Genomic DNA, 26,195 nt, shown 5'->3' with positions numbered 1-26,195 from the left:
AGGGAAAGAGCTAGTTTCACAGACAGAACCTGGTTTCCAAAAAAAGGAGGTCTTTAATTGTTCAAAATAGCACAAAAACGACAGATACGCAGCACTAGGGGTGAGGAGGCGCGGAGGGGTGGACAGCCATGGGAAACTCCTAGGACGACTGTTCCTGTCTCAAAGGAAAATAAATGGGGTAGGAGAGTGGGTTAGGAAGGATCTTAGGGTCTGAACAGGAAGGGGACACAGCGAAATACATTATAATACAAAAGACCAGGGCACAGAGCAAGTTGGTGGGGAAGGGGGTCTGCTCCTGGGTTTGTTTGCTTTTGGGGGGGAGGGGAGCCTGCTTTACCTGCCAAATCTCTTTGACAATGGAGAGGTAGGACTTAGCAGTCAGTGCAGTTGTTTGCTTTTCATTTTATAGCCTATTCCCCACCATCTCTGAAGAATAAGCCCCGACTGCTCTTCTCCCTTCCCCTCTGTGGAATGTCCAGAGAGGCAGCGAGTGGAGGGGGGTGTACATATTCCTCTGGAGTGGGAGGGAGCCGAGATCCCTGCCCCAGCCAGAGGGAAAGCTGTACTTCAACAGGCAAAAGTATTGTCCTGCAGTCTTGTTCCTAGCTTATCACCCCGACCTTGTGGGGTCAGGCTCCATCCCTCAAAAATGTCCCGTCCCCCCCTAAAAAAGGTTTTATATAAAACGATGGAGAGGAATGGCAAGGCATTTTTGCCTAGACATGCCACCTTGTGGTCTGGAGAGGGAAGAGCAGAGGGAAAAATCAGCTTGTGCTGTTAAGAGGGATTGCTGCATGTGTAGAGAAGAGGGGGTGGGTTGAAGCCACAAGCACCCTGGGCTGAGCATTTGAACAGCTGTTGTAGAATGAGCTGCATCCCCCCACCCACCCCCAAAAGTAGCTGCATTGGTGGGTCCAACCACCTCCCCTCCCTCCCTCCCCAAACAGCAGAGACTCCTCTCTCTCCATTACCAACGCAGACACAAAAAACTAAACTTAGGGAGAGGGTCTGTACAGAGGCAAGAAATGGAGGCAGGGAGAATAACCCTCCCACCCCCCAAGACACAGGATGCTGTGGTATACAAAAAGAACTTCATTCCTGTAACTGCAACTTGTAAAAAACCCAACAGCCCCCCTCCCCCCCATAACAATTCTCCCCTCCAAACCCACCCCTAACATCAGCGTCCATGTTAAACGGGGCAGCAGCAGGGGGCAGGGGAGGAACTCCAGTCCTTCTTCCCCCTTCCTAGGCTGGGGCATGGCACGGCATGGCACAGCGATGGCCCCTGCTTGGGGCTCCCTCACTTGAGCCTCTGCGTCCTCCGCCCCAAGAGTCCAGCCCCGTGGTGTATGAAATGTGCTTTCAGCGGTTCCATCTTCCTCCACACAAAGGGGCGGCTGACTGGCTGGGGATTCAGGTGGAGGCTGTGGAGCAGGCAGGAAGAGGGGACAGCAGGGGATGCCCTTCACTGCCCATCTGCTTTGGGCTTCTTTGGAGCAGTTTTCCTGAAAGAGGAAAAGAAATGTGTTGTGCTCATGAGCCAAATACCAGGCTAGGCCTGATGCACAGATTCAGAGATCAATTTCTAAATCCACATCTGCATAGGTAGAGAGTGTGCTCGCTCTCACTCAAAAGTGAATCTCTCTCACCTTGGATTGCCTATGCGGAACCGTTCCAGGAAGAAGCATTTCCACTTGGCAAGATCCCATCTTGTGGTGCCCTCCCACCTAAAAATTTGTTGCTGTTGGGTGTCCATCTGTCTCGAGACAATGGAGTGTGCCTCCAGGGGTGAAGCCACACCGCTGCACTAGCAGCATTAAAGTGACCTCCTCAGGGTGCCAGCCTGGTCATTAAGTACGGAGGTCCTGGGCTGCCCAGAGGACAAGACTACCCTCTTGGCCTCACTGATATGGTCCAAAGGAAAGCAGAACACCAGCTTGGCTGTAGGAATTGCCAGAAGGAAGTGTACAAGGTGCCATCCAACTGTCTTAGGGACTCTACTCCAGATCTGTAGAGGGTTTGCTCCTTAGCCTTTTCTTCCACAAAGCAGCAGAGGTTTAGGATCAGTTTTCCTTCTCCTAGATGGGCTCCCTTCCCAGGTGGACAAACCCCATCTACCCCTCACGTCCCTCTACAGCACATGCAGAAAACCGCCTTCTTGACTGTTGGACCCACTATTGCCCATCTGCTCAATCCACCGGATCCTGTCTTCATAAGCAGGGAAAGTCCCTGACCTACTGAGGGTTTGAGACCCATCGGCTACCCTAACCTGATTTAGTTGGCCAGTTGAAGCAGTTTCTGGGGTGTGGCCACTGTCTCATGCAGACAGCTTCTAGGAGCCACAGGCGAGAGCTGAGTGCAGAGTGGGGACCAAAGGTGAACAAATTACCCCAGAAGGAGCATGATGTGGCCCCTATCAGAGGTACGACCCCTCCCCTAGCACTCCATACACTCAGGCTCTGCCCATTCACAGCACAGATAAAAGGAACTTGGACCAACTGGGTTAAGAAATAGGAACTTGATTTGGCCCACAGACTCCAGATGTTCCTTTCTGTATGCAGATGTTCCTTCCCCTCTCCCACTCTGACCTGAAACACAAACAGAAACGCTGCATGACTTTGTGCTCCAGCTTTCCACTAGGAAATACTCACAGGTCGGGAGAGGAAAGCGGCCGCTTGTTGGCAGGTTTTATCATGGAGCCATCCTTACTGGATTCTGTGAAGAAAAGAATGTGCTGAATATACTGGAGGTACTTGCAGACAGCAAATAGCCAGAGATTAATAGTCCAGAGGGCAGCTCTATTCTGGAGGTTAGCTATGCCATCAATAGACCTCCTCACAACTGACCATGATCCATAGCCATGTTGAAGGGACTTTATACAGTTACGGTACAAAGTGTGAGCTGTCTTGGCCAATATTATGAACAGTGTGACATACCAACAAATGTGCTTAACCATTCTCAAAACATGTGATGAATTACAAGAGAAATGGGGGACAAAAATATCTGCCCAAACCTCAATTCATGAGTTGGCAAAGCATAGCTGTCAACCTCCGGATTTGAAGATAAGGAAATCCTATTGTGCTGTCAACTCCCAGATATGAAAGTAAGGGTGCTGAATAAGGGAATTTCCCACAAAAATGGAAAGTTTACAGCACTGGCAGAGTCGGGGGGGGGGAGGCATCCAATAAGGTTATATTGCAGGCTGGAGTTGGTCTGCAACCCTTTTGTTGGCCAACCCCAAGAATCACCTAGCCTCAGAAAGGTCTAATTTGACATCCCAATAGGCAGAAATATGGAATGGTGAGTAATCCTTTCCATTACGGGCCCCAACTGGTTTTTCTCCTCATCCTCTCAACTGACGAGTATTCTTGGCCTCAGTTCAACCAATGTAGTGTAACATGTTCTACAAGGTAATGTTTTATATAGGGTCTAACTTTGTACATATCCCACATGTCAGACTGTTTGCCCACCCAGGCCAGTATTGTCTATTTTGGCTGGCAGTGGCTTTCCAGTGTCTCAGGCAGAGGCCTTTCATGCCACCTGCTGTGCAAAACCCTGTTTTTAACTGGTGATGCCAAGCACTGAGCCTGGGACTCTACTGCTGAGCTCTTTCACACAGTAAGTGGCAAAACAACAGGTCCTGCCTCAAGCAGTTTACAATCTAGATTTCCCTCTCTGAAGTGGCACTTCTTGAGCTGCCCTTAAGACTCCCAAGCTAGGAGCAAACTGCCCACTGTATGTTGGGTTATATACGCCATGCATTTACAGCAGAATGTGGAACATAGGCCATATACCTGAGAACTATATTCCCGAGAACTTTGGGATCTTTTTTTAACACCCACCCACTCATCCTTAGGAATATCTCTCAGCCACACTGGTGGTAATCAACTGAAGCCAATACAGTGTGGTGGTGGTGGTTTTTGAACGTTCTTTTGGAAGCCGAACGTTTGGAAGCCAATCAGAAGCCGTGCTTTGGAAGTCAAACGTTTCAAGTCGAACGGACTTCCAGAATGGATTCTGTTCGACTTCCAAGGTACAACTGTATACACCACTGAAAGAGACCAATGGGTCCTGGTAATTCATTGTTCCTTCTTCTGTAGATGGGGGTACATTTAAGAGAAACTGCCTTACCACCTCTCTATGAAGAAACAAGTTAAAAGGCTAGATGCTTTCTGCAGCCCTTCCCCAAATTCCTATCGCAGCAACCATTCACCTTGCAGCCACCGGACTTGTGTGGCAGGGCCGTAGCCCTTCTCGTTGCGGGCAGCAATGCGGAAGATGATGGCAGGCTTGGTTGTGTAGTCTATGTGGGCATTGGAGAGACTAGCTGATTGCACCAGGCATGAGGGGCTGGGCCCACAATAAACTCGCATGAAGGCCAGTTGAGCGGGGGCTGCAGTCTTCGGTTCGCCTGCCTGGGCACTCTGAATGGCCAGGTACACAGAGTACTCCGTGATCTTCCCAGAGGTGACGGAAGGGGGCTCCCAAGTCAAATGGGCTCCATCTGGACTCTGAGAAAGATACAAACACACAACAGATAGATTGAGGATTGGGACAGTTGGTTCCCAGTGGCCACTTTGGGACAGGAGAAGCAACAAAGGTTGCCCCAGCTATCCCAGAACAAGAAGCTGAAATAGCAGCTGACGGGCAGAATGAAAGAGCACTGACCTTGCTTATTTTAATGGCGCATGGTGCTCCAGGGAAGCCAGGCAGACACGTCTTGAATGCTGAAATTTCACTAAAAGGACCCCGGCCGCAGGCATTGATTCCTGCCACACGGAATTTATAAGCAGTACCAGGCTGCAGTTCCTGCTTCTTGAGTTGAGAATAATCGGGTATGGTGCCCGAGTCATCCTGCAGGGAGCAGAGAACAGTCAGAAAGGGACTTGAGGACCACCTTGATGGTTGTAGGAACAAAGGATGAGAGACATGATGGCAGCAAAGATTTGGATCTTCAAACTATGTGCATCATTACAAGAAAGCAAAAGATAGGTGAAGGTCACTCACTTCTGTGGCAGGCGCATCATCAGGAGGCAGGAAGTAGTGTGTCACCATCATGTTGGTTGCTTTAACAACACCCACATCAAACCACTGATTCTCCTTCTTCACAACCACCTTTGGAGGCTGAGTGGGAGGTTCTGGTTTCTAAACAGGGTGGGAGAACAGAGGGTGAGTTCTGGGAAGCTGAAAAAGAACTTTCAATACTCTCTGTGAGGCTTCTTTCTGGTCTGGGGTGATTGAGGTAAGGATTGGATTATATCTCCCAATTGCCTTGGAAGGCAGGGAAGCTGCACAATTAGATTTTAGCTTCGTACCAATCCTGAAGGCTCCTCCTCCCGTCTGCTGCCAAGCCTTAGACAGGCAGAATGCTGAAACTGTCCCCCTTTTAAGGCAAAAACCAGAGAGAAAAAGCAAAAGAAGGGCAAAGGGACTTCTGGAAGGCCCTGACACTAGCTGAAGGACTAAGGTACATTGACTTGTGAGTTTGAAAATGTATAGTGCATTTCATATAGACTATGGCTTGGATGCCTTGTTAATCTGACTAGAAACTTCACAGTGACCACACAAAGTTCCCTTTTCTTCCTGGGATGACAAAGGCATCTAATAAAACGGGATTTGTCTAAACTATCCTATTCTAGGAGGGAATCAGGGAGAAATTTGAGCTGTGGGTGGCATCTGCTGCAGTAGAACTTATAACATGCTTGTGCCAAAAGATGCATCTGTGAAGGCGAAGGAATCCATCTTGCAAATGCAGGGGTAGGGAACCACTTTTGTCCAGCGGACCAGATGAAAAAGTGGCCAATTTGCAGGCCACATCTGACAGGTTGTTGGGCCACCAACTGTTAATGCAAGCTGAGGCTGCAAAATGCCACTAGGAACATACAGCATAGTATTCTCTGAAAGCAGGAGGAGAGAAAAAAAGGAACAACAGAGAAGGAGATGCTCAGAAACCTTACTGCCCTGGCCAAAGGCAGGAAATAGTGACTGCAGGATCAGCTGAGCGCAAAGCCTTTCACACATCTTCTTCCCAGGCAATGGGGGACATAAACCATCCTATCAAACTGGATGCCTCGGTCACCCTCAGATGGAAAAACCAATATCTCCCCCCCCAAGACCCTCCTTAGCTTACCACTGGCGCTGCTTCAATCCCATTGGCAACCTCAGTCAGAGCAGCTGCCGCCTGCAGCTTTGCTGGGCTGGCCGCCGCCACCACTGGCTGTGGGGCCACAAAAGTATTAGATGGAGCAAGGCCTGGAAGAGGAAAATAATGTTCAAAGAAGACAATCATGAAAATTTCAGACCTTGATCATTTGTCCTCCAAAGCATCTCTCCACTGTTAGAGCTAGAGAGTAAAGCGCAAGTTTCAAAACCTAATCCCATCTTAACCAAGAGACCCACAGCACCAAGATTTAAAAAGGGCGGAAGATATCCTAAGCACTAGTCTCCACCCACCTGGTGCCCTCCAAAGGAAGCTGGATTCCCACCAGCCCCAGCCACTGCAGTCAAGGGTGAGGCATGATGGGAGTTGTACTTTGACAACATCTGGAGGTCATCAGGTTAGGGAAAGGGTGGGTGTGAGACCCCCCCCATCAAACAGCAGTCCATAGCCCCTCCTGCCACCAGAAGGCGGAGACCCCCAACTCTACAGGACACATATGACACTACTTACTCTCTGTGGGCGTAGGGGGTAGTAGCCCAACTGTACTCGTGACTGCACTAGCCAACTCGTTGAGACCATTACTCTCACTGGCGGGGTCGTTGAGGCTGTCAGCAGGGGCCAGGGCTTCCGTGGGCAAGTGGGAAGGCAGCGGGTGCTGAGGTGGCTGTTGCTGAGCTGCCGCTGCCGCTGCGGCTACTGCTGCCGCCTGAGCTTCCTGAAGCTGGTGCTGCTGCTGCACGAGGGCAGCCAGTTCTTGCTGGGTGAGCACAATGGGGATGGCGGTGGCCTGGCCCTCAGAGCTCTCTGAGGCCAAGTGACCGAGCTCCGCTTGTGTTGCCGCTGCTTCCGATGTATCCATGGCCTCTCCAGGACCTGCAAAAATGCCAGAGGATGGAATTGGAGGCAGAACAAGGTTGCAAAGCAGAAGGGGGGAGTAGGAGGCTGTGCCCCACCTCAGCTGGGTAAATATGCAGGGGTGACTGCAAGCAGGACCTTCCCTGCCCAATAACCCCAGGGCCAATCTGGAGAGAGATGAGATCACTCACCCATTACAGCCTGCTGGGCAGCTTGCAAAACTGCTTGTATGGCCAGGGCTTGGGCTTCTTCGGTAGCAGCAGCTTGGGCAGCCGCCTCTGCAGCTGCAGTCACTGCCAGCTCCTCCGGCGTCAACCCTGTCACCATGAGTGTGGTGGTGCCTGCCTGGCTCTCGGCCATCAACTCCTGGGGCAGGGCCAACTGTTCTACTTCTGAAGGTGGTGCTGGAGGTGGAGGTGGAGGAGCAGCAGCAGCAGCAGGGGTCACCTGAGGCAGCACCACCATGGTGACAGGCTCCCGGGCAGGAGCTGCTGGTGCTGGTGGGGTCTCCACCACAGGAGCTGGGAGCTCTGGCTGGGGAGCAGCTTCAGCTGGCGGGGTGCCTGCTGTTGGTACAGCGTGGGTTTGCTCCTGAGGCTCAGATGCTGCTGCCTGCATCTCCGCAGGAGTCTGCAGTGGTTCAGAGGCTCCTGTAAGGGAATCTGCACTGGTGGCAGCTGGTGTCTCAGCAGGGGGACTTGCCTCCTCCGCAGGAGTATCAGCCAAGGAAGAAATGTTCTGTAACAAGGAGGAGATGGTGTTAGTAGCCTGGATGCTGGGGATGCAGGAGGAACTGTGCTGCTGCTGCTGCTGCGCTTCTCAATGGCCACCGCCAACAGGCCGATAAACAAATGTTTTTCTAAACTCCATTTGTATTGCTGTGTATAAAGTATTAGCAGGTGAGCATATGAGCAGTGGGGCATGGGGAGAGGAGAGGCAGGAATAAAAAGGCGATTCTCTCCTCCACGCCCTGCCCTAGTGACTACTCTCTTGTGAGCCCAGCTAGCTTAAGAGCCAGAACGAGGATGGCTCTTTGGTCAGTGTTGGAAGGAAGCCCCCCCTCCCCCCCTCAAAGCCCACTGTGGGCCTTAAAGCCTCAACTTCTTGCATATCCCATTGAATAGATGAGGGTGGGAGAACAAGTTTTATTTCAAGCCCAGTTCTTGTTCCGTGGTTCTTACCGGCACAGAGGGTCCTGGCGGGGGGGTTGACTGTGTCACGGTGGTGACAGCCCTGGGCAGTGTGGAGGCAACGGTGGTTGTAACAGTACTGGGGCTACTGGCAGCTGGGCTCTCAGTCACAGTTGACTCGGGTTCCCCCTGTTGGCCATTGGTGGCAGGTGACTGGTCTGCAAAGAGGAAATGATTATGCAATGAGAACAAAGCCACAACTTTGGATTCCATTTGCCTGTTCATGTTCTCCAGACAGCAGTAAACCCAGACCGAGGGTCCTATAGAAGAAGAACCTATAGGGCAGCCAAACTTGCATCAGAGAATTTTTCGCAGACCACTGAATTCTGAAAACACTCTTTCCATGAACTTGTCTGGCGATGATTTCTATGTATGTTGCCAAGGATTCCAGGGCAGTTAGTAAAATACATATGCTGTTTCTCCAAGGCACTGAGCAGGTCTGTGGACCCTCAGCATTATTCTGTGAGCTGAAAATGTAAGCCCCACACTCTTCTGAAGAAGAGATGCCCGTCCTTACTATTTCCCCTGAGTCCCTGACAAAAGTTTTCAAAACAGCTGCTCTTTAGAGATGCAGGACTTATTTCACCGACTGCATGAAAACAAGGATGCCAAAGAAGCCCAGTCCTGCTCAAGCAGGAAGAGGTACTTGATTGAGGAAAACTGAATGTACAAAGTTAGGACAAATGACACAGGGATCCAAGCAGTGCTCGTGGTTACTGTGAGACCATAAGGTGTCACAATATAAAGCTTCCAGAGATCCCCAGGGTCCCCCCGCAGGCCCCCCCTGGCCTGAAAGCCACTGGCCCAAGGCATCCAAATGCAAGATGGGAGCAGATGCCTCTCCAGAGTCCCTCTCCTGCCTGATTTTACCTTGATTGGACCCCATGGAGGAGGTGACAGTGGTGGCTGTGTGGGTCGTTCCAGTCTCGTGGGTCTCACAAGGAGGATTCGAGCATACTCTGGCGGTTGGGTTCTGAGGTGGTAATCCCTCAGTACCTGGACTTTCTCCCTCAGGGGCTTTTCCTGATTCAGAGCCCCCAACCGGCAAAGAGGTTGAGCTGGAAATGTGGGTGCCATCACCTCCGGTGCTGGACGTCATAGTAGTACTGGTGGAGCTCGTCTGCTGTGTTTCACAGGGGGGAGCAGCAGGAGTTTGCCCAGCACCTTCGCCCTGCCCTGCGCCCATGTTTGATGTTGTGGTGGTTGCTGTGTTGGTGGTGCCAGTCTCGTGAGTCTCGCAAGGTGGGTTGGAGCACACTTGCTGCCCTGTGCCCATGCTGGAAGTGGCTGTTGTAGATGTGTTGGTGGTGCCCGTTTCATGAGTCTCGCAAGGTGGATTGGAGCAAAGTGGCTGGGAGGTACCCTGGTTTGATGTGGATACAGTAGTTGTGTTAGGGGTGCCCGGTTCGTGAGTCTCGCAAGGTGAATTGGAGCACCCCTGGGGGCCTGAATCCTTGGCGCCTGTTTTGCTGGTCTCGCAAGGTGTGCTTGAACCTGAATCGGGCAATGCCATCTTCACTGTGCACGGCTGCTTTGTAGGCACATCTGCTTTGGCAGACATAGTGGTGCTGGTGGAACAGGTCTGCTGCGTTTGGCACGGAGGGTTGGCGGATCCCACCCACTCACCGTCAGGCTGCCCTCGGCCCATCAGAGACCGAGCCGTAGTGGCAGTATTGGTGGTGTGGGTGTGATGTGATTCGCACTGTAGGCTTTTGGGAGCTGGTAGTCTTTCGCTGGCCTGCACTGTGGTGGTGGTGCCAGAGGCAACGCTGGGCACACCAGAAGCTGAAGTAAAGCTCACCATCCGGACTGCACATGGTTGCTCCGTGGGCACATCTGCTTTGGCTGACATGGTGGTGTTGGTTGTATTAGTCTGGTTTGTCTGGCATGGCGGATTGGTTGGTTCTTTCTGCTCACCGTCAGGCTGCCCCCGGCCCATGTTAGAGGTGGAAGTGGTGGCTGTGTTGGTGGTTCCTGTCTCATGGGTTTCACAGGGTGGGTTAGAGCACACTGGATGACCTGTGCCCACAATGGGCTTCACTGTCATGGTAGTGCTAGTGGAACTAGTCTGGAAAGTCTGGCATGGTGGATCTGCAGTTGCCTTCTCATTCCTGGAGGTGGTGGCTGTATTGGTAGTTCCAGTCTCATGCGTTTCGCAGGGCGGGTTGGAGCACACCTTTTGCCCAGCACTCCGCACGGTGGTGGCTGTGTTGGTGGTGCCCGTTTCATGGGTCTCACAAGGAGGATTTGAACATACCCGCACCACTCTCCCGTTGGGCTGAAGCCCACCACCCTCTTGCCCCTCACACACAAACTGCACCTGGGTCGGCCCACCCAAAGTGCCCACTACGGTCGTCGTGGCTGTGTTGGTGGTGCCCGTTTCGTGTGTCTCGCATGGTGGATTGGAGCACACCAAAGTGACGGTGCCTGGCTGTGCGTCTCCCTGCCCTGATTCAGCAATTGCAACAGTAGCTGTGGGCTGCTCTGTGGTAGGTGAGGCCAAGATAGAGACGGGCAAGTCATGGACTGGCTGAGCCTCTACGCCGCTGGGTGTCGTAATCAGGGTGACTTGAGTAGGCTGGGACACAGGCTAGAGATAATAAGCAGAGACCAATAGACACACATTAGCAGAAACACCTCGGCCAGGGACGTCATTTTCTGCACCATTAAAAAATAAGCCTTAGAACAATTTTACAAATTACTCAGAATGAGATGGTGGAACCACATCTGCTCAGGATGCAGTTCGCAATTATGTTTTTGACTGCTTCTCTGCATATAATGGATATATAATTTAACATAGTATATAATTTAACATAGTACGCTTCTCTACAGACAGAAAAAATTAGTTTGTGGGGAGTCGTCAAAAATATAACCTCCCCAACTCACCTTGAATCTGAAGCACTACAGTCCAATCACCTCATTTCTATCACCTCATTTTGTGTAACCTGTATAACAGCCTTGATCTTGCTCATAGGGAAAGTGGACATCAGACATGCTAAGAGGCTAGTTCAGGTGACCAATGGTCTGCAAGCCTCCACCAGGAGAAGACAGACTGCAAATCTTTCCCGCAGCATCACAAATGAGCAAGTTAAGGTGCTGCACAGCTTAAAGTCTGCCCTCCTTCTTGGTTTTGTCTTACAGATGTAATACCGGTAGCAGGCTAGTTTCAGGGAGGCTATAATAACCCAAGGACAATGAATTCTGCAATAGAGCTAGAGATAACAGATTTCTCCCCCCCCCCCCCGGTTTTATAAACATCTCTCTCTCTCTCACACACACACACGCACACACACACGAACGACATAGAATCATAGAGTTGGAAGAGACCACAAGGGCCATCCAGTCCAACCCCCTGCCAAGCAGGAAACACCATCAAAGCATTCCTGACATATGGCTGTCAAGCCTCTGCTTAAAGACCTCCAAAAGAGGAGAGTCCACCACACTCCTTGGCAGCAAATTCCACATAAATCTCACCTTGGGGTTTCAGATCTTGGACAAGTATTTGCTAGACCCACAGCTGCTGTAAATTAAAATACTGGGGCCATGAGGACAGAAGAAGCTTTCATCCCAGGGCCATTAAACCAATCATCTTCTGTTTCCTGAGCTATCAGCTACTCACACCCAACGTGAAGAAATGCTTAAGGGCAAATATTTTCCTATACACAACATGCAAGTTGCCTCTCTAACAAATCAATACATGCAGGTGGACAGACTAGCAAGTTATTTTGTGGCTGGTATTTTTGCTGTACCTATAAATGAGTGTCTAGCATAAAACTCTCCAAACCTACAATTCTCAGAACCCCTAAGGGTTGCTAGAGGAATTGCTATTTGATGCATCATAACAAGATCAATGTGATAGTTGGAATGACTGGACAAGCCCCAGAATCAAGAGTTAATGCCAAATCTAGAAAGGTTTCTAGAACAGAAATAACCTGGACCAGAATTTCCACCACTCCTGACAGCTGGCCATGCTTGCTGGAGTCCAACATCTAGAGGGCTTCCTGTTGAGTATCCCTGCCCTAGAAGCACTCTTTCTCTCTGCCAGTATGTGCCCTCTAGACAATCCTAGTTTTTTGGTTCCTTTTTCCAACCATCTGCTAAGACATAAGACTGCTGGATGCATGCATCTTGTCCAGCATCCTGTTTTCAACATCCACCAGCCCAATGGATTCCTCTAGGACAGGCATCCCCAAACTTTGGCCCTCCAGATGTTTTGGACTACAATTCCCATCTTCCCTAACCACTGGTCCTCTTAGCTAGGGATCATGGGAGTTGTAGGCCAAAACATCTGGAGGGCCGCAGTTTGGGGATGCCTGCTCTAGGAAGTCCATAATCAGGGCATGAAGAGAACCGTTTCCCCCCTGCTTAGTTCGCAGGAACTGGTTTACAGAACTACTGTACATTGCGCTGAACACAGTGGGCTGTATCCTACTGTGTTGTTCAGCTGAAGAGAAGGCTTCTGTCAGCAGAATGGGGAAGAAAATAATTTCCAGTAACTCCCCCTCCCGCCTCTCCAACCTCCATAAATATGCTCCAGAGAGCTGAGGGACTGATAATTGCTCCCCTCCACATTTTGTGGACAGAAGCCTTAACACCAGCTGAGTGACACCCAAAGGTTCTATTTGGCTATCATAGCTAATAACCAACAAGAGAATCTATGAATCAGTCTATTCCATAGCTGCCAAGTTTTCCCTTTTCTCGTGAGGAAGCCTATTCAGCATAAGGGAATTTCCCTTAAAAAAAGGGAGAACTTGGCAGCTATGGTCTATTCCCGTTTTGAAGCCACCTTAGCCAGCCACCATCTTGTTACAATAGTAAGCTCCACAAGTTAATTGTGTGTTATGTGAAGTATTTTGCCCATCCTGGATCCCTGGCTCATCAATTTTACTGGGAGGCCAAGAGGACTTCACATTTATCAGGAAACAACTCCCAAGAAGTTCCCTCTGACCCACTCCATACCTGCATGGTGATGGTGGGAGTGCTCAGCCCTCCTGCTGCTGTCAAGGTGGTCTGTGCTGCTGAGACTGTGATGGCAGCTGGATTGATGACCTGGCTAGAAAGTGTGGCAATGGTGCCCAAGGTGGTAATGGGTGTCGCCAAGGAGGCATTGGTATTGTGTCCCCCAGTCCCAGCTAGGCTGGTTGAGACTGTGCCAGTTACAGTGCCCAAGGTTGTGACACCTAGAAGAAGACAGAAAGGTTGTGATTGGTATCCTCCACAGTGTGCTGGTTTGAATGGGTCAGAAACCCATTCCGTACCCCTAACAGTAAACATGGGTTTCAAGGGTCCTGGTCAGTGTCCCATGAGGCTGCTTTTCTACGGACATATAGACAGCATAGCAGCAAGAAAACACAGTGGGCAACCAAATTTACAGCAAGCACAAGCCAAGGTGTAGCCAGCATTCTACCTAACAGGCAACTTACCCTCACTGCTGGTGGGGCTTCAAAATGAAAAGCAAATGCATTGCCAAGTGCCCAGCCTATTACTCCTGCCCCTAGGGCAGCACACTCACCTGTAGTTCCTTTCACCACCAAAGTGGTGACAGTAGGCTTGACAGCAGACACTGTGACAGGGGTGACAAGCCGCACTCCACCCATAGGGACTGTTCGCAGGATAGTGCCAGGTTGACCTGGGGCTCCTTTAAGTACCACCTGGAAAAGGCACACATTTGACATGTTAAGAATTTGAGCTGCAGCTTAGGACAACGCAGAACTCAGTGCCCTTTCATCTACCTAGCTGATTCACCTGTGTTACACCCTGCTGCCCGTGGCTTGTGGTCAGCTTGGGTACAGCCGTGATGATCTTGGCAGGGGTCCCAGTGCCAGAAGTCATCACTTTTGTGGTGATGATGGTGATGGGAGACTTGATCCCAGGGCTACTGGTGACACCTGGAAAAAAAGAGGCAGAGCTGTAACAGGGAGGGGGCTTTAACCCCTTGGGATACAGTCACACTGAAGTGCTTTTGAAGCCATCCTAAGAGTGATCCCAATGGCTGCTGCACTTCCCAGCATCTTCTAGTTCCGCTACCCACCACCCAACCAGATTATAAGTACTGCTTATAATCACACTCAACTCCCTACCTGTGGCACCTGACTGGGTAATAATAGCAGACATGGGAATGGTCTTGATGATGGTTGTGGTGCCAGGCTTTGTTGTATTTGGAGAGACACTGCTGATGCCCAGAATGGTGGGCTTGGTGCCTGTACCGCCTGCCTGGGAGGTGGTGATGATTGTGGTGGGCTTGCCATCTGCTGAGGTCACCAGCTTTAGGATAGTGCCAGCAGGCAGGGGCCCTTTGGTCTGGAGAAACAGAGAAAAGACCGAGAATAAATGATGCACACAACAAGCGTCTCAATATTCTTACACTCAACAAATAGGGAGGCCATACAAAAAAACTGAAGCTCTAGTAGAACAGGAACCTAAATTGTTCACAAGAAGCAAGTAACACAGGCCACCATGGAACAATTTGTGACGATCAAAGAAAACCTTAATATTGCTTTCAGTTCCTAGAAGTGTGTTGAAAATTAATGAGTGAACCTCAGTTTGCACATCTAAGAGTGTGGTTGGAAGTAGCATCAACAGTACAGCAAAGTGCTCTTGGGCCGGGGATATGAATGGCAACCAATCCCATGTTTTAAGTTCTTACCTGTATTATCTGGGTCACAGGGCCACTTGATGCCTGGCCTGTCACAGCTGATGTCTGAACAGGTTTAGTCTGAACAACTGACATCACTTTACCCAAATTGGAAATCTGTCAGGAGAAAACAAGATTGGTTTGCTCCTGAAATGTCCAAAAATGAAGGGACTTTCTCTTCCTTACTGAGGAGAAGCTGGGTTAATAAAGTAGCTAGTAATCCTTCACCAGTAGAGAATACTGAGGGAGAGCAGCAGCTCACAAATGCTAAAGGAAGGAACTGTCCTGAGCCCAAACCTCCTGTACCATTGCCTACTTCATCTAGAGTAGGGTGTTTAGTGGGCTGAAAGATATATCTGCTCTCAGCTCCTTTTTTTGACACCCCCCCCCAAAAAAATGCTACTTGGATACTTACCAATGCACTGCCTCCAGGCACTGAGATGGGACTTTTCACCAATGTGATGGTCTTGGTCACCCCTCCCACCACAGTAGTCATCACCTGGGCCTGCTGTGCTACAGTGACAGTGCCAGACTTGTGCACGGTGATGATGGGCCGAGTAGGTGTATTGGTGGTGGACGAAGATACTGAGGTGCCAACCTGAGCGGCGGCTGTCTTCAGCATGCGGGTTGCTGGGTTGCTCACCTGCATCAACATGGTCAACATGAGAAAAGCAAAGATCCCCAAGAGCAGGGGCGGGAAACTTGTGGCCCTCCCAATGCTGTTGGACTACAACTCCCATCAGCTCCAGTCAGCATGATCAAGGGACAGGGATGATCCAGTAACAGCAGGAGGAACCAAAGGTCCTCTGCCCTTGCCTTAACCCCCCCCCCCCTTTTAAAAAAGGGGCAATCAGGAAGCAGAAATCTAGGGTTTCATTCACAAAGCACAAGCATGTTGCCAGCTTGCCACCTGCTGTGTGCAAAACTGGTTACAGCCTCTTAACAGAGAGTGTGGTGCAGATACTCACCATGACGGGAGAAGAGGCAACTTTAACTGTGGTGGGTAGCGTGGTGGTGCCCGGCGAAACAGCAACAGTCTTAACTAGGGTTGTGCCAGCAGGCACACTCAGCATTGTAGGGGCTGAAGATGGTGGGATTTTTTGAGTGGCAGCAGCAGCAGCTGCCAGAGCAGCCATGCCACTCATTTGGGGGCTACTGCCAATCACCTGGAAGGATAGGGAAGAGTGTCAGGGAATTCTTGTCTTAGGGACAGAGGATTAGTTCCTTCCAGCACAGCCCCCCATTCTGTTAAGCGATACTCACCGTCCCTTGAGTGTTCTGCGTGGGTACCACCATACGCACCCCGGCCGGCAGTGAAGTAACTGTCACAGGGCCCTTCCCAGCCTGCCCTGCTGAACGCACCGTCACCAATGGAGTCCCCGTAGTAGCTTGTGGGCCTGTGACCTTCAGCACAGCTGGGACAGCTGCCAAGGAAGAGAAGAAAAACCAAGTAAGACACATGTTTTTGTCCTAGATTCCTAGTTACTATGATGGTTCTCAAGCTGGCATGGAAAGTGTACATTTTCCCTTGATCACTTGCCCCAAGTTCAGTAAGTAAAATCCCATAAACAGTGTCCTCCCCCTTGAACTGGTGAGCAAATATATACGCGTCAATGGAGAATATGGAACTGGAAGCTTATTTTAAAAACAAAAATGAGGGCCTTAAAAGCACACTGTTCACCGCAGCTCCGCTCCTTCCCGTTTCCAACTTATGTCTCCTTACGTGATTTACTGTTAGGCAAACAGACTCAGATATTTTTCTGAGGGCTCCCATTGGGGGCGGGGTGGGGGTAGGCATTGACTTAAAAGCCCCAAATACAGACTAGGATTTGGCTCTAATGTATTTCATTTAAAATATTTAGACCAACACACCCTACGCTCAAAGATGCACACGCTAATAATCTTAAGAAATAAACATTATTTTAATTTTGTTGAAGGTGTTCTGCTGTTCCTCCTTTGGGAGGTCTTTCTAAAACCCTGGGCTAATGTAAAGAGAGTCCTGCGGGTGGAGCTGCATGGCTCTTTCACCAGATGCTAGTGGGAAGAAAGTGTGTGCTCACAAAGATGCCTGCTTGCATCATAAAAATGTCTATTCCTGGCAATGATGGGATGGAGTTTTAGTTGAAAATATAAGGAGTCCTGTGCTCCCTGCTGCCCTCTAGGATTTCTCGTTTACCTTGAGGACGAGGAGTGGCAGCGGCAGCGGCAGCAGGCACAGGCATTGGGCTGCTAGGCACAGTAGGCAGCACCTGGATGGTGGTTGTGGTAGGTGGGGCGGCAGCAGCAGCAGCCACGGCACCAGCAGCAGCTGCAACAGCTGTGGTCTGGGGTAGCAGGGTAATGCCCATTTGCGCCAGGGGCTGCACTGCAGGGACAGGGGCAGCTGCAGCTGGAGCAGGGCTCTTGGGGGGGTTGACAGGCACTGAGGGCACAGGATTGGCAGCTGGCGAGGTGGCAGCTGGGATGTCATACTTCTGGAGCTGCAACAGATAAGTGTCAGCTGTTGGGACAGAGCCCCAGCTCACTTCCAGGGAATTGGTGTTGGCACGAACCAGCTGCACCCGTGAAGGCGATGGAGGTTTCTCTGGAACAGAAGAATAAGAACAGATGGCATTAGGAAGAGGACACTGCAGGTACCCTGCAAAGGAAACTCGATTCCATCACATGCCTTAGAGAACCTTTCCTCTAAAGCTATTCCATACCATTTCACACGCTTAATCCTGGACACTACTCTAAAACCAAGGGCAAACCAGTCCAGCCCCCTCAACATTTTCTTTTTAGCTTCCCAGACCATTTTGCAGCAGCATAGGTGCTGATGGAAAAATAAGCCATCAGCATGTAAGCAGCATTATTGCCTCAGCTTGTTTCTCTCGATGGTCTAAATCTTGCTCACCTTTTCCCATTCTAAGACCCTTTTCAGGTGAACATATTTGGAGGTTGGGGGAGAAGAACAGTGCATATACCAGGAGGCTGGAAGAAAACAATGCCAGCCAGAGGTATCTCTCCTACTGTGTTGATAGTTATGGATACAGGAAAATGTTCCTTTGAGTGAAATGGAGCTCTCCTTCCCATTTCTGCAGGAATTGGTGGCAATTTGTTGACAACATCCGACATAGTGCCAGGCAAGTCTTGGATTTAGTTTAAGAGCAGAGGGGGGGGGGAAAATCACTCTCTCCCCTAGACAGAAGTGGCTGGGATGTGGTAATCTGAATCTTTCCCCATAGCAGGAGCAGTGCCTAAAGGGAATGGCACATTCTCTCTTCTCTCTTAAGTCACAGAGCATCCACTGGTGGAAGGGACATGCAAAGACTCAGGAAAGTGCAGGGGGGTGGGTGTGGAGGGGCTGCTGCCTTCTTTATTGCTGTAGGGATTTTGAGGAGCAGAGGAGGGAAAGCTGGAGGGGCGCTTTGGGAAATGATTACAGGGGAAAGGATGTGGTATGGGAAGGTGTGGCATCTGTGTAAGAGAACAACTGAACCCTGACATGTGCATATTGAACAGAATGGCCTACAATGGAGTGAAGGAGTTCCATTCCTACTTTTGCAGGGGGGAGGCTGCCAGAAGCTTCCTTCATCCCACCCTACAGTGGGTCTGGAAAATAGAGTGACAGTGGAATCACTATGCCCACTGTTTGGTACAAATTAAATGTAGTTTGCTGGGGTACCCTGTTTCTCCAAAAATAAGACACCGTCTTATATTTACTTTTCATAAAACAACAACAACACTATGGCTTATTTTCAGGGGATGGCTTATATTCCTTGAAGGCTTAAAAATCCTGCTACGGCTTATTTTATGATAGTAAGGCAACACCTACATGTTCAGAAAAGTAACATTATAGATCACACCCAACTGCAAATGGAGGAAGAGCATGCTTGCATGCTTCCCCCACCCCAAGCCAGAAAACTGGCTTGTCAAAATTTAGTCACCTTCCCCTAAAAAGCTAGCTCTTCACAGGCAACAAACTTCTCGTGTGAAGGGAATTCAAGCAGATGAATTATGTTTTTATTACTCCAGAATGCAAGATGCACTACAATACACTCCACCTGTTTGTTGTCCCTACATTAGAAGCTCCTTGCATCTGGAAAGTTAGATTCTCGGGGACAAGGCAAGATTAAATCCTACTTCCCACAGTAAACATGCAGAGGGAGAGAGCACTCAAACATGCAATTCCCCCAAGTGTCTACTTCTGCCAATTTGAATAGATCTTCAGTCTCAAAATCTTCATCTGTTCTATAATGCCCCTGCCCCTATGTTGAACCCTCTTACCTGTCTCAAGGTACCATAGATCCTTGCAGCAAACCTGGTTATTCCAAGCTTTGCGGTACCCATCGCGGCCACTCCAGATGTACAAGCGGGTATTGATAGCCACAGCACAGTGCCCAGCTCTGGCCCGTGGAATATTGTCCTCTAGTGTGTCCATCAGAATGGGCTCCCAAGCCATAGAGTCTGTGCAAAGACAGAAATACACACAGAGGCGATCAGACAGGAAAGGATTGGAGACAGGCGGGGGTGGGGGGCAATGAAAGAATGTGTAGGACATCCTCCCACATACCGAGGTTGAGGCAGGCCAGGGTATTTGTGCATTTCCATTCCTTCTCATGTGTTGCCACTTTGACATCATCCATGACAAGGGGTACCCAGCCTCCAAATACATACATCCTGTCCAAAAGAGGAGAAATGGTGAACACAAGTTGCAACAGGACTAGGAATTATGCTTTCAAAAGCAGTGGGAAATCAGGCTAAAGAATGTCAGACAGAGGTCTTACTTGTTCCCAATAGTTGTGGCTGAATGCAGACTGCGTGGGAGGGGAGCCACCCCACTCAGGGTGGGCTTGTTCCATGTTAGAGATTCTGAGGGGAGACAAACACAGTAAAGAGGTCACTCCACCTGCAGTGCTTGATCCTGCCTCCCAGCCTTTCAAGAGGCCGAGGCTGGAACTGGCATCCCTGTCAGGGCTCAAAAGACCCACTCCCTTATTAGTCTGTACCACAAAGTAAAAAATAATAATAAACCATTCTTGATGCTGTTACCAATGTCAAGTGTCCAGAGGTCACCAAGACGACAACCACTCATGCCACCATATATAACTAGTTTGGACTTCTTGTTGTCCTTTTCTGTGTACACCACAGCAGTGTGGGATTCCCGTGGCGGAGGCAGTACACCATAAGTAATGGGGATGTCCCAGGCTACCACACCAGAGCCTGGTCGTAGCTCCAAGATATAGAGGTCATTCAGGTACCTGTAATTGGGGTGGGGGTGGAGATAGAAAAACAGGAATGAAAGCCAGGCCAGACTCTTCTTTGCTTCACAACTGCACACCCACAGACACTACCCAGACCTTTACAACCCCCTTCTTGTAGACAGCACAAGCAAGAATTAAAGAAAAGTGAGGTGGGAATGAATAGTTCGCTCAAATTCAACAACACCCCCAAGACCAGTGGTTCCCTTCCATAGGTTCCAGTTATGGAAATACAAGTGAGAAGCTCCGGTCCAAATTGGCAAAAAAAGGAGTTGCACCTGGAGCACTACAGCTTGATCATGACGCAGGGCTAGACACAAACACTATACCTGGGAATGTTATTCTTAGGGTCTTCGCTGTCATTGGCCAAGCCCCCAAACAGGTAGCATTTGTTGCCCACCAATGAGAAGCTATGGCCAAGTCGTGGGCAGGGTGGGGGCCCATTCTTAGGAGTCTTGGCTTTCAATCTCTTCCACTCCCAACGGCTGGCCTAAAACAAAGTGCCATGTGGTTAAAGCAAGTGAGCAGTGCAGGATTTATTTAAAAAGTGCAGCAGAACATCTAAGCAACAGGGAAAGTTGCTGGGAAGGAAAGGAGCACAGACAGAGACTTCTAGAAGTTAAAAACTCTGCTGCTTCTGAGACTAGTGGCTCAATACAGTAGCTACAGGAAATAACAAGATAGACCAGGGTCTGACTTCCACACCTTAGCACTGTGTCAGTAGTACTGTGCAAGCCCCTTGCTTAACTTTCAAACCACCACCCCTTCCTGAACTGAGAACAGTCTTATGTCCTGCAGCCACTCACCTGCAGTTCATAGAGATCGTTGCTGTACTTGCCGTACTCCACCATCCCTCCAAATACCAGCAGGCGGGTTCCGTCACAAACGAAGCCATAGGCGGCACAACCAGGAGGGATGTCTCCCCGCACAGCTGGGATGAACCACTGGTTTGTAGCTAAGAGACAAGCAGAGGGGAGTCAGAAGGGCTGCCTTAAACTCTGTGCTCAGATGCAAGCAGGGCTCAGACCTCGAGCTGCCAAGGCACAGATGTGCAAATCTGGTTCATCTCTCCACCCACTTGGCTGCCAATCCACCATACAATGGGTATCTTTACCACTTGGTTTGAAGACCTAAGCTGTCTTCATGCACTCACTGCAGCAGTGGCTTCCCTTGTCCCTAGACTGAGGGTGCCATGATTTGTAACAGAACAGAATCTTTGCCCTCTCAACTGGCATTTAAGCCCTACACTAAACACCCCAGAAACAGGAAAACCTCTCAACGAAGAGGCTACACCTCTGTCTGGGGAGAATGAAATAAAGGAAGTACTCTACTAGCTAAACATCTTGGCCACAAGAGCAAAGAAGTCAAAATGAGGGAGGAGGCATTCCTTCCCAGTGCTCCTGGTGGATGCAGCACTCAGCAGCACAATGCTTTTGCCAGCCAGAGGAACTGTTTACAGTGAGCAGAGCGGGAGGAAGCAGCCTATCAGGAAAATCAGGGAGAAGAGGCAACTGCCAATCAGGAAGCTGCCCCCACCCCTCCTGCCCAGCTCTCCTTACACTGCAAGACTCCAGGCACAGCAGCTCTAGAAGACGTGGAGGAAGAGACATACTGTACTCCCATCCACATGCACTTGCAAACCCAAGGCAGTTTCAGACCACACATTTATTCCTGTAGTGAATTTAAGCTGCAACCCTACTTAGCTAGTCTCAATGACCAGAACCTTATTATGCTGGAAGGCCTGCCACAATTACCCAAAGAAGGTAACCCCAACCCAGCACCTTCACCACTCCCAACACCTCGCCTTGACAACTAGCCAATGCTTCGAGGAAGGTGTCCGAACATCACTTTCATTTTGTTTGACTGCAAAGACTGATTTTGCAGTACAAGAAGCAGTAGCATGGGATGACTAGGATTGAAAAAAGTTTGAAATTAAATTTAACACTTCTGCTAAGGGAAAACACTTTGCATTTCCTTAGCTTCTTGTAGAATTCTTCCTTCAGGAGGAAAAAATTGTCTTAAACCTTATTAAAGATTCCACTTGGATTTCTGTGTTTCAAAATATCCAAAGTTGCTTTTTGTTTAAAATGAGGACTCTTCTCTATTTCACATGAGTAACACAAATGAAGGCACAAGTGTCAAAATCTGCTTCACTGTAGCAGAGAAAATTGTTCACACTAATCCCAAATTGTGCATTCTAAGCCAGGAAGTCCATGTTACCCATAGATCAGGGACAGAAGAATCACCATACAGTGCAAGAAACAAGTAGGCTGAAGACACAGTGATTGTATGGTAACCCTTTCAGACTAAATAGGGACCTTCCGATCCAGAAAAGGAAATAGCCTTTAATACTGTTCAAAATCAAAACATTGGTGAAGATTACTTCTAGAAAACCCTTCCAATTAATGCTCAATTTAGTAATCTTCAAAGCTAACCTCTTAATCTACTGTTATTTTTGTAATTTAAAGAACTCAGATCACGCTGCAAGCTTACACTGGCAGGCTAGAAGTCCCTAAACTAATCCTGGTATATCACCTGGGCTGAAAGCCTGATGGAACAATGGGTCTGGGGAAATGACTGCACAACCCTACCCCCCCCCCCAACACCTTGCTGCCACGCACAAAAAGGAAAAAAAAGAGTGAACACCAATTATGTCTTCCGAGAATGCGTATATAATGCCCTAGCTGAGTAGTAGGAGCTTCTGAACAACAGAGGCCCACCTGCCCCATCCCCCACATTTTGGCAGGAAAACAGAACCCACATCACAATGTGCTCATATGCAGCTTAGCTTGAAGAAGCCAACAGACTCCCCCCTGAGCCCAGACTCCCAATAAAGAATAGGAACAGTAGATCATGGGTTGGAATCTGCTTGCAAAAAGTGCATTTTCTGTTAGCACTCACTGGGGGGGAGGGGGCAAAATTAAAGCATTTCAGAAACGTCAATCTACAACTGACACTATGAGGCATAAATGTTTCCATCTCTTGACACTGGAGATAAGGGTCTTTGACCCCTCCCAAATGGCTACAGGGTGGAATGTTCCAGCATTTGCTCTGAACCCACCACAACTTTCAGAGACACTGTACTGCTGCGCGCTCTATATTTGAGCAAAGATACCAGACAACAAGGAGTTAAAAGCTGCAGCATTTGAAAGTTGAATTTTTCCCGCCAAGCCCTTGGGGGAAGAAAAGCTTCTCTGCCAGTGTCTCTCCCCCCCCCATGAATGCATGTGGGAACCAGGGTGTTGACATTGGAAAGAGGCAGACAACATCTCACAGCTACCTCCAACACACTAGGGTTAACTTGAAAGAAAGAAAGCACTTGTGTCCTCAGGGTACCCTGCGCTGCATTCTAAGCTGGGTGCACTGGCTTCGTGATAGACAATTCTCGGGAATTTGTCTTTTTCAATCAAGCTGGGGCACATCTCTGTTTTTGCCAGACCATGCACAGTCTCCCCAGTGCCACTGAGACTGATGATTGTTGCTCATGCGGCTGCAACAAGATAATCCATTTAAGATATGTTGCCAGTGGGAGATGAGCTCCCCCCTGCCAACATACCCTGATACGCCCTCCTGCACCCCCAAAGACTGGCATGTTCAATTGCTCCTCTCCGGACACCAACACAGAGGAAGAAAAGTTCCTATGGTAAAGTCCCTTGATCTCCACCTAACGGAAGACTGCTACAAGGAGAAGACTCAAGCACATGCCAATTATCACAGCCAAAGGGCTGGAAGAAATTTAACCGCCAAGGAATAAGAGGGACATTACAACTACTTCACCCTTCTAGCTCTCCCCCCTCTATTACCACACATCCTACTATATCAACTTGCAGCTTTGGGGGAGCAAGAGTTAAAACAGGATAGCAGATCTTAGCAGCTGAAACCTAAAACAAAAGTGGGAGTTATACATACATATATACATTTCACAAGATATCAGTTTTTACTTCGTGCTTTCATAGAGAATTACAAGTCTTTCTGGGATCTATTATAGGCAAGCTTTTCATGATCTGGCTACAAATGGGGGTAATGGCCTCACCCAATGAACACTCTAGACACAGTTGCCCATTCACCCCCCCCTTACCTGTGTTATAGACATGCAACTCATCCACGATGCCCTCGTTGCCCCCTCCGAAGACCACAATCAGCTCTTTGATGGCCACAGCTCTGTGCCCATGTCGGGGCCGAGGCACGGGGCCTGACCACCCAACCACCCGCTTCCAGCGGGGCTGGAGCAGCCCTGGGGTGGTCCCGCCACCTGTTGGGGAGCCCCCACTAGGGACAATAGCAGAGGCGGCAGCCATGGAAAGCACTTCCCAAGTAAGTCTCCTTCCTAGCGATCAGTCCTCTAAAAGCGCGCAACAAAGGGGCAATCCTATCAGTTTTTATCTAGAGTTGGTTTAAAAAAACAAGCGGGGGGGGCACTCTTCCTACCCACATACACTCTACCTCTTTCGAGGTAAGAGTGGGAGTAGGAGACACAGCTGCTTCACTTTTTCTCCAGGGTGATTGGTCAAAACACCCGCATTAAATGGGGCACAACACCCCCCAAGTCCTCTCTTGACTACTTCTACTGCTACAACAACCCTCACAGCGGGAACTAAGCCGGAGTCACTTCCTTGCTGCAACAAACTACTTCGGAGTAGTTGTGAAAATGAGATGCTGAGAAATGTATACCCCCCCACAAAATAATAATAATAATAATAATAAACTATTGGAAAAGCAAATACCTGCCTATTCTTTTCTTTCCTATGTGGGGGGAGGAGGGAGGTTGCTGCCCAGAGAGCGAGCGAAGGCGCCCCTTTGCAGAGGAGCTGCTAACCCTCCGCTCCTCGAGTACGGATCGCCTTGTGCGGCCCCCCCGGAATGCAGCCTCCCTATGGGGCAAACGCCCTCCCCGTGTGGCAGGAAGAGGGGTGGGGGGCGAAACAAAAACTGCCTCCTAGTTACCTCCCCACTTTCGAAAAACTATTACCAATTTCCCTTCCGAGGGAACTACCCCGCGCGGGGCAGTTACTCCACCCCGCCCGCAGCAGGGCCCTTCTGCCGCCCCCCTCCGCCCCCCGCTCAGAGCCCGGCCCTGGGAGCCGCCATCTTGTGTTGCCCGGACGGAAAATGGCGGCCGCAGGGAGGGAGAAGCCGCCTCCCCCTCGTCCCCCCCACCCGCCGCGTCTCCCCCTCAGACCCTGCCTGCCCCCGCGACCCGGAGCCCTAAGCCAGGCCTCCCTCCCTCCGGCTTCCAGGCGCAACGGGCCGCTCGATCCACCCCCGCTGTACGGCACCGATGGGCAAGCTGCGGGCTCCAGGCGCCTTCACGCCGCCCTGGGAGCCGCCATCTTGCGCCTGTGAGGAGTCTCTCTTCCTCGGCAGCGGCGATGGGCGGGGCCACGACGAGGTCTCCGTACGGAACCCCTCCCACCAGGGCGCCGCCATTTTGAGTGGGCGGGGCAGCCTGGACATCGCCATGTTTGTGGACATTCGGGCTCCGCCTCTTTTCTTTTGCGGGCTTCGTTTGTGCGGGAGAGTGCGCGCCGCATTTTCACCGCGCTTACTCACTTTTTTAAAAATGTAATTTGTGAATTTAACGCGAGTCGCCGGAGCCACTTCTAACAATACGTTGTGTACATAAAAACGTTTATGTGGGCGTCGCCATTTTGAACAGGAAGCCCCGCCCTCTTTGCTTTTTTGGGGGCGAAAACAACAACTGCCCCTCCTCCTGCCTGCAATTGGCCTCCTTGCTAACGCCGGCCACGAATGCTGCAGGAAGGCTCCATACGCTTCCCTCTCCTATAGCAACCCTGTGGGCGCCGCCATCTTCGAGAAAGATGAAGGGCTTATATTGCATGAGGCACGTGAACGCTCCTCCATGTGAAAAAAAAATTCTGTTCGCAGTGCCAATGGCGGATGCAGAGGATCCGCGCCAGACGTTTAAAGCACGTCCAGTGCACATATAAAGCGCATGGCACTCCCTCCACCCCGCAGCTCAACTCTCAAGCTCTTCAAAGTTTAAGGGGGCCGAGGATAGCCGTCCTGTGACGGGAAAACTACAGCTCCCAGGAGTCCTTGGGGGGAGGTCGCGTGCTTTAAATACATGGCGTGGCTCTTGAGGCCTAATGGTCCAT

At 50.1% G+C, this 26,195-nt stretch overlaps 1 protein-coding gene across 2 annotated transcripts; it reads right to left on the bottom strand.

Annotated features, from left to right (window-relative positions):
- Window positions 1-30: 30 nt before the first annotated feature.
- HCFC1 (host cell factor C1) lies at window positions 31-25,420 on the bottom strand. 2 transcript variants are annotated; one of them, XM_035140296.3, is made up of 26 exons: window positions 24,158-25,420; window positions 20,886-21,034; window positions 20,409-20,569; window positions 19,871-20,079; window positions 19,606-19,690; window positions 19,392-19,498; window positions 19,106-19,285; window positions 17,016-17,423; window positions 16,103-16,263; window positions 15,808-16,005; window positions 15,255-15,482; window positions 14,852-14,956; window positions 14,286-14,505; window positions 13,951-14,093; window positions 13,718-13,856; window positions 13,165-13,385; window positions 9,076-10,795; window positions 8,197-8,363; window positions 7,207-7,753; window positions 6,671-7,033; window positions 6,131-6,252; window positions 5,008-5,145; window positions 4,669-4,854; window positions 4,214-4,511; window positions 2,652-2,715; window positions 31-1,505 (listed from the first exon to the last, which is right to left on the bottom strand). In XM_035140296.3, the coding sequence occupies exons 1-26, from the start codon at window positions 24,375-24,377 to the stop codon at window positions 1,466-1,468; spliced, it is 6,579 nt and encodes a 2,192-aa protein (XP_034996187.3). In that variant the 5' UTR covers window positions 24,378-25,420; the 3' UTR covers window positions 31-1,465. The 2 variants fall into 2 exon arrangements, with proteins under 2 accessions (XP_034996187.3, XP_034996188.3); XM_035140297.3 differs by having other exon boundaries at window positions 24,804-24,944.
- Window positions 25,421-26,195: the final 775 nt, after the last annotated feature.

This window comes from Zootoca vivipara, chromosome 15 (assembly GCF_965207765.1).
Source record: "Zootoca vivipara chromosome 15, rZooViv2.hap1.1, whole genome shotgun sequence".
Lineage (NCBI taxonomy): Eukaryota > Metazoa > Chordata > Lepidosauria > Squamata > Lacertidae > Zootoca > Zootoca vivipara.
The sequence above is the reverse complement of the archived record's forward strand: the minus strand, read 5'-3'. Positions and strand labels throughout refer to the sequence as shown.

Coding starts and splice junctions, on each gene's coding strand:
- HCFC1 (XM_035140296.3), bottom strand. CDS start 24,377: ATGGCTGCCGCCTCTGCTATTGTCCCTAGTGGGGGCTCCCCAACAGGT. Junction 15,483..15,807: donor TTGCCTCTTCTCCCGTCATG/GTGAGTATCTGC, acceptor ATGTTGATGCAG/GTGAGCAACCCAGCAACCCG. Junction 14,957..15,254: donor TGCCTGGAGGCAGTGCATTG/GTAAGTATCCAA, acceptor TTCTCCTGACAG/ATTTCCAATTTGGGTAAAGT.